This window comes from Harpegnathos saltator, unplaced genomic scaffold, assembly GCF_003227715.2.
Source record: "Harpegnathos saltator strain DR-91 unplaced genomic scaffold, Hsal_v8.6 scaffold203, whole genome shotgun sequence".
NCBI lineage: Eukaryota > Metazoa > Arthropoda > Insecta > Hymenoptera > Formicidae > Harpegnathos > Harpegnathos saltator.
The window spans coordinates 392,112-404,153 of record NW_020229988.1 but is presented as its reverse complement, the minus strand read 5'-3'; the positions used below and the strand labels follow the sequence as shown (position 1 = coordinate 404,153).

Sequence of the window (12,042 nt, the reverse complement as noted above, 5' to 3'; positions counted from 1 at the left end):
AACAGAGAGACACAGAGAGAATACAACAATGTTAGAATTTGCTGGAACAGCCAATTCTGATAAATAACGTTTAATCATACCTATACTCGTTTATATTGTTTACATGCTAGATACAAAAATACCTAATCATGGATATCGACGATCGTAAAAAATGGTAAATTACAATATTACTCAGAAAGATAACGAATTACGCATGTAATTTTTAAAGATTACATCTATAACATCTATCTATATATATTCATTTAACATCCTGCCATTTTGAAATAAAGATGATCCCTTTCGTAATAACTTTCGTAACAACTTGATACATATTGAAAAAGGATATCTGGTTACTCGAAATGATAAACAGGGATACTTCTGCAAGAGATTGAGAATGAATAATTACGCTGGTATAGTGACGATTAATGTTTTATTGAATGCGTAGTTAGAATGTTTAATATTTACATTGATTCCAGGTATCCAGATAAATAACGTTGATGAGCGCGTGTCCGCGGCCGCATCGCCACGTGTCGTGCGTGCCGTACATAAAATTCGAGATATACGGTCGAAACCGTGAAACCAACGCATTTTCCGCCGCCGAAAAAACCACGAGACCAGCGCACCGAGCTTTCGCCATTTCACAAAACATCGGTAGCCGTCGCGGAAACGCGAGAGTTCTTTCGAATTACACTTCTTCGTCCGTCACTCCCTACTGCTTTTCTCCCTCCGTGATTTTACGATTGAAATTTCACGCTCGACAAACTGACGCTAAATACCCAGACGAATGCCTAAGGGTTGTCGTTAAATAGTCTGAGAGTATCCCGAACTTTTGGGCTGCTTTTACACACCTTTTGGCTGACTTTCTCGCGTCATCCTCGTTATTCTGAATGAAAGGAGCCGCGACGACAGCTCTCCATCGTTAGCCATACTTAGCACCAATGAGCAAGGTCGTTTGTATGATTCCACGCATTTGTACAGAAGGAAAAACCTCCATTGTTGTTAGTATGTAGTTAGTCAAACAAGTCTCGATTCTGCATGAAATGGCAGAAGAAGAAGTGTTGTACCTTTCTCGAAAGATTTCACCGCTCACATCACGCGTGACGAGCCATCCGAGGCTGAATTATTCGCCAATCTTGAGGATGCACAAAAGGGTGGGTATATATTGAGCGGAAGAAGCAAAGAACAAACGGTAAACGTTTGCATCGATGTTCGCTGTTTCCTCTACTTTGCATTTACACCGGACATTCATTCGACCGTGTATGTGTATAGATGTTTGTATTTAATTTTTGTTTAAAGATAAGTACACACATACACACACACACACACACACACACACACACACACACACACTGAGCGTGAGTAGACAGCGAATGTCTCGATATATACCCACCCGAAGAATTTCAAGACGCGGAGGGGAAACTCCCGCGCCATGACAATGGCACTGTGAAAGTCGACGGGGATTGAGGTAAGGCTTCTACAGCGCGGAAAGAACGTCGCTCATCCACCTCAGGCTCGCGTAATCAAGTTGTCGCAAAAATTCTGCTTGCCTTACCGAAGCGCGATCTTGTTGAAGTAGCCAGCTTGAAAAAAGAAATTTCATTCAAACTTTTCGCCACCGAGGAAAGCGCAGAATTAACAAGTTTTATACGAAATATATACATATATTTTTGTTGTTGCGTCAGTCACCGGAGTTAAAGCGAGATTTTCACTTAAACTTTTCCTTATTTCTCGTCGTTAAAGTACGTTGGAAATGGATCTTTTTATCGTTGTACCGTAGTGACAAAAGCCTTGCCTAATTGCAAAAAGAAGAAGGAGAAAAGAGAAAGGAAAGTGTGTGTGCCCATTACAATTTTATCGCGACACTCGATGGACGACAAACAGAATTTCCAGGACGCGCGCGCGCGCACGCGCGACTACTACGTTATATAATAACGTATCGTATATAGCCTATACGGTGAAAGCTCGATCGAACGCTTTCAAAGGGAACATCTGAACCGAGCGAAAAACATATCCCACCAATGAGTGCGGCAGACGATAAGCGACACGAATCACTTTGGGGTTCGAAAATATCGACGATACATGCATTAATTGGAAGAACGATAAATCGAGCTCTCACCATATATACATAGTGTATTTTTGTGTACATAACGAATATATATGTACGTATATGTATATAGGTATATGTAGAATGCACGTACGAAGAAACCGGCTCGCGCCGATCACACACACTGAAGGACATCGACGAGAGCCGCATACCGAGCTTCGGAAAGGCTTCCATCGAGGAAACGGCTTTTCCGCGAGAAGCTGAGTTTCCTGTGCAAATCAATCCGGAATTCCCTGCTGCTTACGCGAATTCTCCGCCGACGCGTATCTTGGAAAACCGAAACGTATCTTAGTACCATGGTTTCATAATCTTCTCGTTTCGCTGCGACTTACATGGTTACATCCGACACAACTAACGCGGCGGTCGCGACGGTCACACTCGAGCGTGAGGAATAACGGGAGAACGACGGAGGAAAAACATTGTTAGAAAAATATCGTTACCATAGCACAGCTTTTCATTCAATAGAAACGGCGCGGCGGGCCCACGCGGTGGCAAATTTATAGCAGCGTGATACTGTTCCCGCGTCGTAAGATTTTCGTTCGCTTTGTATCATCCCCCTCAGATATGTATCTTTACGGACGATCGAATTTGCTAATTTCTCCGAATTCTAAAGTTCCCGTCCGGCAACGTTGTCTTCGAACTCATTGTTACAGCGAAATCTACCGGTGCGACAAGAAAGAAACTGCACTTTAACGCCTGTGAACACATGACAAATTTTCATCTCGTTCGCATTTCGCGCAACCGTCACACGCCGATAGTAACCGTACGACGCGCGCGCGCGCGCGACCAAACGCGAAGATTACGCGGAAGTGTTTCAAGAGTGAAACGTATCCTACGTAAACCGCTAGCTCAATTCCGAAACGGAGTATCGTCCGGCTAAGCGCATTTACGTGACACTCACGCGAGCACGGGCCAAGATACTAGGTAGTACAAGAGGAGCGAGGGGTTGAAGTGGGAGGCGCCTCGCAGGTGCACCGAAACCCGAGGATACCCGCTGGCGATTCTCTACCCTTGAGCCACACAGGACACTGTCAGACGGGCACGCCGAACGCGTGAACCGCACTGAGCCACCTGAACCCGCGTTTATTTAGTACGACGCAAGAAAAACACACGTAAGATAAAACCGAGGTCGCAAACGGTATCCGCGATACCACGCGCACTGGAGTTCCCGGCACACTGGAGTCTCTTCTCGGTGCGGAACGAACGGCGGAATCGTGTCGTGCCAAGCAGCAGCAGCAGCAGCAGCAGCAGCAGCAGCAGCAGCAGCAGCAGCAGAGGACGACGCCTGGGAACTCGTTTCCTCGGGAGTGGGCTCCGTTTTGACGCGGAGGGACACGGGCCGAAGGATGCCGCCGGCGTTGCGGTAATTCACGTCGGGTAAAGGCTCGTGAAACTCGGTATCCTCCAGCTGACGGCCGCTAGGAAGGATACCAGGAAGTTGCTCGCCAAAATTGCCGGGCTGAGGTTCCTTCTGTCGCCGCCGTGCATCGCCGCCGGCTTCTCCTCCTCTGCAACGAGATTAGAAAGCTGCGCTATGTACGATGGACCGGGAGGCACGTGGCTACGTACGCGGATCACTTAATTCTAGATTGCTTTTTCACGTGAATACCAAGAGCTCGGGATCTTAACACAATGAGGCGAATGAGGTCCTGCGGTCCTGCGGCGAAGCGCTTCTGCCTATTTGCACTTCTGCCAACGTGGGACACCGTGAAAATCTTTATGCTGCTTCTCTGCTGTTGGGAATTACCGTTACAGTCTAAGCTCAGCAAATAACACAAGATATTGATTTGCCACTTGTAGATCCTTCTATTGTTTGTCTCCAACTCTTTGTGCTTTTTTTACGAAAATCTGAGACGAATGATTAAAAAGTGCGATAATTCAAACAGGGACGACGAGAAAACTGAAACCTATCGTTTCGTCTTAAATCATTCGTACCGGCAAATGTTTTAAAGATGTACGGGTGAGCCATGAGAAGCAGTCACGTTTTCAGGGAAAAAAAGAGCGCGAAGAAATGTTTTTCCCAAATAGGGTGACGAAATTCTCCCACGGGAACAGAGACGACGTTTTAAGCGATCTCAGCGACTGCCCGACGTTCTTAGTTGAGATCTAAGAGATGAAACGCGGATCATTTCACTCCCCTTGCTGTAGAAAATACCTCTTGACAGTCCGGTCACGTGCATAACGCTCCCCTAGTTGTCACGTGCACCGACGTCAACGGAGACTCGACAAACATTGAATGAGGAATATCTGTCGACCTGGCGTCAAGAGACGTTCGCTCTCTTCTCTACATAATCTTGAATCCAAGTCGCTGCTAATTGTAAAGTTTGGTACGTACGATACTGGCTCTACCGGAGAAAGTTTCCCATGCAATTTTTTGACGCGGAAAGATTTTCAAAGATTGCTTCGTACTGAATCGGATATATTAATTTCGGTAAATATATAGAAAAGGGTACACCTCACCGATTTTTTTCATTTTGAAATATGTTATGAAAAGGTTGAAATTCTGAGTGACTTCCTGATACAACTATATGAGGATTATAGTTTTCAAGATATTTTAGTTTAATTTGATTTTGGAATTTTGATTATCCTGGAATTAAATTCCAGATATCATAAGCTGAGATTACTTATAGCATAATCCAAACAGTTAATCCAAACATAGTATATACATAGAAATATAGGAAACAGTACATATAAGCGGGAGAGGGGCTCCGCACCCCCTCCCTAAAAACATCCTAGCCTAACTTATTGCATCTTTATATATTGTTGGGCGATGTTGAAAAGATCTCCTTAAAAGCCACAACACCTAGTTATATGCAGACGTTATAATAAGTTAAGTTGAGCCAGGTGATAAGTGATAGATCTTAAGAGAACTTTTTTCAACAATGTCCAAAAATATATAAAGACGCAATAAATTAGGTTAGGTTAGGATTTGTTTGAGGAGGAACCCCTCTCCCGCTTATATGTACTGTTTCCTATATTTAAAGTGAATGAAAACTGCTTGTCTACTTCAAATATACTTCGACGTACAATTATAAAACTTTGAAGTCATATCAGAAACTATAAGCGACCCCCATATAATTGTATTAGGAAAAGTCACTCAGAATTTCATCCTTTATAACATATTTCAAAATGAAAAACTCGGTGAGGTGTACCTTTTTCTATATATTTACATTAATTTCTTCCATATTCTTTAGAAGAATAAGCTTACTTGGCTAAAGAAAGTAGTATAAGACGTTCACCGTAAACAGACTGTAGATCAATATCCTAGAGAATTTTCTGCCTCCAAGACTTTCTGCCTCGTATCGCGGATATCAAAAGCGTATCAAAAAATTAAAATAAAATCCGAGGTATCGCGCGCGCGCGCTCCTTGGAAAGGGGAAAATAATAGATAAGTTTGATAATGCCCTGCGGGCTATCGCGTTATTACGTAGTTACTAAGCGCGTTAAAGTGTAAGTAAAGCCGGCCTGAAGTTACGCCGTACTTTCGAAAAATTGCGTCGAACTTGGTCCTCGCGGCGAACTCGAGAGGGTAAAAGTTTCGTCGTTAGAGAGCCGGTCGTACAATTTTGAGCCGCCCTTCTGTTATCGCGGACGAGCTACAACGGGGATGAATGCGTCCACGAGAGCCGCTAAATCCGATCGTAATGAGCTTCCTACAACCGTTTAATTGTTCGGCTCTTACTCTAATGAATATTCAAGTTCCGCGGAACTTTCACGGGCCGATCGGCGCCGATCTTCGTCGGAGTAACTGGAGCGAGTCAATTACCGCCGCGTTATATGCGGAGGCATCGCGGATATATTCTGTCTACAGACACGTTCACGAGTAGGCCCCATAACACAGGGGGAGGGCACGGGGATCTCTTGCTCAAGTCGGACCTCTGGCAGTCGTCGTTCCGCGTCAAACACGTCCCTGTAATTTACGGACGATTTAATATGCCCCGCTCAATGTAAGCTCGTGTGGTCAGCAGAGTTTTGTTTCTTGCAGCGCTTACGTTCACGCTTCCGTGAACGTTGTCAGCGTCAACGACGTCGACCGACGCGTTTTTACAGGATTTTCTCGATGTATACCAACTGTTCGTTGACTGTTTGCCCATAGTCTCTGTACAAATAGTCACTACATGTTGCTTTTCATCAAGAGAGCGCGGAGCAGAGCACAACACATTCATGCATGTTTAGAAATGCTATTGCAATCAACTCGTCAGCCAGTTTTCCTAGTTTTCTAATCTGTATCTAGTTGTGTAGAAAAAGCTTCGATATTCGCGATGGGAGAGATGTCTATTATTTTTCTACTACAAACTGCAGCACTTGAAATTAGGTCGGCTATACCTGGTGTGTTATTCTTTCGGTGCGAATCAACACAGAGCGATATTTTATTCGATTTTATTTCGACATTCGAAAGTTCCTGCGAGCAAAGTTCAGCAAAAGGATTATCGAGGGAATGTATATTCCTCACCTTCGATGACATGAACCATGACGGAAGCCGCCTTGGCGTTGCTAGGTACGCACGTGTAGTTACCGTCGTGCGTAAGCTTCGTTTTGTTCACCGTCAAGATGGAGCCGCTCGTCGTTAGCTTGACGTCGACGCCAGGCTCCTCGTCGTAATTTATCATGCGGCCCTGACGATACCAGAAGACGTAAAGAGGCTTTTCCGTAGCCGCCATCAGCTGGCATTCCAAACGGAGGCTCGAGCCTTGCTTCACATGTAGATCAGGCGCACCTGGTATTATCGAGTACGCCTCCGTGATTTTCAAACGGGCAAAGTTTCGTTGCACCGGATGCGACGTCACCTGCAATTGCGATATAGCGGTACCCTTTAACCCCTCACGACACGATTTGAAAGAAAGTACAGAGAGTTGTGTAATCTCTTTGTACTCGTCGATGCGCGACTCGAATCAATCGCTCTTCCTGCATCAATACGTCCTTAAGGATAATAACTCTTTAAGATAATGAAAGAAAAAAGCAGTCGTCGTTTGATCTCATTGACTCTAGCGATCTTGTAAAAATAATTAATTAAGATATATCATCGATAAAAATTGTGTTTGTCACCAAACGAGCGACACATTGGTTATCGTTTTGAAAGCCTGCTTGAGGTTAAAGACGCGGTGCGTCTTCGTGACCTTAGATACTCGCATGTAAGACGCGTGGTCGACTGCTTTGACATTTTAATTGACATTTTCAATGCGGAACCTTTGACGAAAGTTCACGGAACCGTGCACTAGAAAGCTTACTCAAGCTGCTAGTGAAAACTGAAGCTGTTTTAAATAGCCATTCGAAAGATTCAACCCTATTCTTGATGTAGGGTTCCACCATTCTAAAGTAAGACCCAGACAACCGAAACCGAACAACGTTGTTTGCAAAACATGCGAATAGTGTCTGATGTCGTCACAAATATAAACACGCTGTTAATTTTATAGTGAAACGAAACAATCATCGAAATACCTGACATTCGTATATGCCGGCATCGTCTACCGTTACGGTACGTATCATAAGTGCCCAATCGGTGCTGGAGTGCCTGACGACAAATCTCTTGTCGATCGAGTGCGTGCTGGTGCCGACTGTCAACAGTTGTCTGTCTCTTCGCCTCACCCACGTGATCTATAACAAAAATAAAACAAGAGAGGATAAATATGCATTATCTATATATTATTTATAGTATATCTCAACATACATTTCGAGGAGTAACGAGTAATCTCAGGACAGGCATCGTTGCTTAATTTTTTAGGCCTATAAGGATATGTCACGTAAATACTTTGAAATATTGCGAGAAAGTGAAAATTGAATCGATTGAATAATAAAATAAAATTTAATCGTCGAGGCTAGATAATTATGAAGTGCAATATAATTTTTAGGTACTTTAGGGAATTGAAAAATAATTTCGTCTTCAAGTTTTGACAAGTGATTTGACAACTGTCATAGAATCGTCAATCCTATAACAATCATAAAATGAATAATCATGATTACATTAAGTTTATCTATCTCCACAAGACGCAAAGACAATTGTTGGATAATGAAAGCTATTTACACGGCATAGAGATCGTAGGCAGTTAAGCAATTTAGGGTAACAATATATAGAGGAAACAACATGTGTCAAGTGAGGCAGTATGAGGGAGAAGCCTCAACGCGCATCGAATATCAATTATCACGCCCATTAGAGCACCCTAATTTCGAGCTAATTTTCATTCCCTAGCGTACTGACCACGAAGCTGTGCTATGCTCGATATATCGGATAGCGGTTGCATCACACGTGTTTTCATCACGTAACGGTATTGCTAATTTCCTTCATTTTTTAATTATATCCAAAGCGTCAGGTGCCACCCGTATCTCTCTCTCTCTCTCTCTCTCTCTCTCTTCATTCTTTGTCCATTTTATATAACCATTTGTCAAAGTTTTAATTGTTTAAATATATATATATATATATAAAGCAACAGTTGAGATTTGTAAATGTATTAATTAGGAACTTTCCATTGTTTTGCATTAAGACAATGCACTTTGAAATTTTCATCCGCTTAGCTTTAATCTTCTTTCCGTGAGGATTATTATAGGGAAATCTTTTAAGAACCTTTTTTTCTAATAGCTCTCTCGGCTTGAAAATAAATCGGTATTTTGTTCGAAACTCTTGTACATGCAGATCATCACGAGTAAAGGTGCATAAAAATCCGCTATTACTCTTTATGTGTGCGTTTTATCGCCCATCTCAAGCGCAGCGTGTTACATTAAGGGACCTCATAACGAATGGGTCATATACATTGGCTTTATGTCACGTTCGCCGCACCGCACAATATACGAGCGACATTTATTGGCTACATCGATTCATTTAGGTTATTTCTTTCCGTGCGTTTCCCGCGTGTTATCAAAAAATACATTTCTCTCTCTCTCTCTCTCTCTCTCTCTCTCTTTGCGAGATATCATATAAATGTCAATTATGTTAACAGTAAATTATTACTATTTTCAGAGAACTATATAAAAAATTTTATCGCATAATGACACAAGCCATTATTTCTTTCAAATGTGACGATGGGAATGTTGTTTGAGTTAACAGCTTTCAGTGCAATTTAATTACTTCCAACTAGAAAGTTCCTATTATCGCGGCTTTAATTCGAAGCCGTCGTAGACATTTTACGTAATGCTGCTCCGAAATCAGGACACACAGAAATGTCGCTAGCGCCTCGAACTATCTAACGAGCTACATAATGATCCGCTGCACGTACTCTTAGTCGAATGTGTCTCGTTAAAATGCAATAGGTCACACGGAAGTTGCCGCAGCATCGTAACGCAAGGAGCCAATTGTCGTTCTCCAAAGAATCATCCCCTGGAAATGTACACAATACGTCGAAACCAATATATGCATTTAATGACGCTTGCTTTCATCCTCACGATTATTCTCATTTCCATTGTCGGATGCAAACTTTTCCCACACTAATTGTATGTGAGCTTACTTCGCGATAACAAAGCTTACATTGCGAAACACACACAGACATTTGATTCCACAGGGAAGCCTGGAAACTTTCGGTTATGTACTGCCGAATAAAGGAAGGAAAGACGTCGTTCAGCCGTGTAAACAGTGTTTCTGCGCAATCCAACTTGTTATGAGAACACATCCGATACATGTACACTCGCCACGAAAAGTCGCGCGCGAATCCATCCTCCTGAAATGAAGTTTCGATCGAACGAATCAGGAGAAACGTCACTCTGCCGATCCAATCATTTTTTATATCCGGATACGGTACGGGCCGAGCCTCGTCATAACCGTCTTGGGGCCCGTCCCCCCTCCCGCCTCCCCCCCCCCGCAGTCAGAACATAATTAGACCGATTTCACGTAATACATCCTGAGGAAACCAATTCCCGAGGATATGACATTTCTGGTACCGCCGAGCCCGATAATCCAGAGTGCTTGCTGTAATCCTGGATTCCAGGCTGAAAAGGACCTATCTACGGCGCACCGGCGTGTAACGGCGAATCCAATATGGCAAGGGCGTGTGTGTACCTGTGCTACGTCGCTAGTCTTTGACTGGTGGAAGTTATCGGGTAGTGGAGTTTGCCTCAATCGGCATGGAGTTACGAGAACTTCCCCGGTGTCTTCGCGAACAGGCGGCGGGAGAGAGTGCGAGCACAAAGACGGCGCGAATTCCTTCGACGTCTGCCGTTCGGTTTCAACCAACCCCTAGCACGAATACGCACACATACGGATTGCCAGGACGAGCAACCGTCTTCGCCTAGCTGCTGAGTACGTGGACTCCATCCACTGCACGAGATACTTGCGTAGCCAATTAGGGAAGCTTCCACGTCCATTAGGAGACCGAAACGACTGAGCTACAGTAAAGCTCTCAAGGAGCTAATGTATGTTACAACAAAGATTACACGTGAAGGATGACTCAGTCTATTTCTCTTCCATGTATTTCCTGAACGCGCGCGCTACATAGCCACTCTGCGGGAACTCTAGCGGCGCATCTCCTCTCCACGCAAAATTGTACTTTTCCTCTGTCAGGGAAAACAAGATTGCACCATACATCGACCCTTCTCTTCTCCATCGCTTCTTCTCTGCCATGTTTGTCTACATTGATTACGCTTAAAGAGGATGTTTCTTTTTAACGGCACTTTTTCCCAGAGACACAATAATCTACGCTAACTTTTGAACTGAGAGAGAGAGAGAGAGAGAGAGAGAGAGAGAGAGAGAGAGAGAGAGGGAGGGGAAGAGGTAAATGCTTTTTACGCTTTTCATAACTTTCTACGCTTTTTTCACAAAGAGCCTTTATTACAGGTCCACTGAAAAGACTGCTGCTTCGTGACCAACTACATAGCATAAGCCGCGTTATTTAGACCGCGCTGGATAAAAGCAAAACGCATCCTGCAAGCTCTCATTACAACAGAGATAGGGAAATATTTTTTCATATACGCGCGACACACCGAATGAAATCCTTATCTAATCTTCGCATAAAATTTCGTTCTTATACGTATATGGTATCATAATTCCGCGATGGAAATTTACAATTTTTATCACGAGGAACGTCTAATTCAAGTATTTGTTTGAAATTTGAAAGTTGTCTTCTACAGATCAATAATTTAATTTGAATAAAATATATACAAAAATCAGTTTATCCTGAACAGCAGAGGGTTTATGTTTCGTATAAATTCGGAGCAAAAATTGCAAATGTAGGATATATTTGATCATTTTTATTTATATAAAGGATGAAAAGAATTCACATATAAAAATATCAATTCGTTTTACTTGTTTGTCTCCATTATTTTTCCTTTTCATGGTTAGCGCGTTTGAAGACTCGATACAAGTACAATAAAAGTACGTTGTAAAGTCTGATAAAGATTGTCGTTGGAAGACGTCCACAAGATGTGAAATATCCAGCAACTCTGTGTAATTCTCGATATAATGATATATGATCGTTCCACTTGCTCGACATGTAACTTGTATAACTAGAAAGAACTATTTAAAAACAATCGATCCCTAGGTAGGTCGCTAATAGAACGTGGAACATAAAAACGTTAATTCTTCAGCGTCGCTTATAGCAACGCAGTGCTCCCAACTGACCTGTTTCTAATTATTTTTAGCTCAAACAAAAAAGTGTTGAGGGATATCTACCTTACGGGGGAAGCGGTTGAAAGTCCGTAAAGGTAGAACGGCAGGGTCTGTTTACCTTCTCAACGGAAAGGATTGAAAGTTCGTACGCGAAGCGAGGTGTGTAGGCCGCAAAGGATTAAAACCAATTAAAACTTGGAACGAAATGCAAATTGGAGTAGCATGTCCGACTCGCCGAGCCTCCGCACTTAATTTCCTCTTACGTTGTTTCGCTCGGCTCGATCATCATCGGTCTTATTAGAGACGCGGGTTAGGTAACCGATAGTCCCGGAATTCCCGCGGGATGCTATTAAACCGAGTCTCGACGGGGCTGCTGGCCTAAGCAAGAAAGACTCTGTATAGAGAGACAAGTAATGGTATACCTGCCTGC

General features: G+C 43.1%; 1 protein-coding gene across 1 annotated transcript in view; it reads right to left on the bottom strand.

Moving 5' to 3' along the window:
• Positions 1–392: 392 nt before the first annotated feature.
• The window catches only part of LOC105189359 (limbic system-associated membrane protein), a 68,606-nt gene continuing 56,956 nt past the window's right edge, over positions 393–12,042 (bottom strand). Inside the window, exons 4-6 of the mRNA XM_011151410.3 lie at positions 7,523–7,678; positions 6,537–6,870; positions 393–3,591 (exon numbers count right to left, since the gene is read on the bottom strand). Of these exons, the coding sequence (XP_011149712.1) occupies positions 3,452–3,591; positions 6,537–6,870; positions 7,523–7,678 (630 nt within the window). The 3' untranslated portion in view covers positions 393–3,451. The remainder of the gene's footprint in view (positions 3,592–6,536; positions 6,871–7,522; positions 7,679–12,042) is intronic.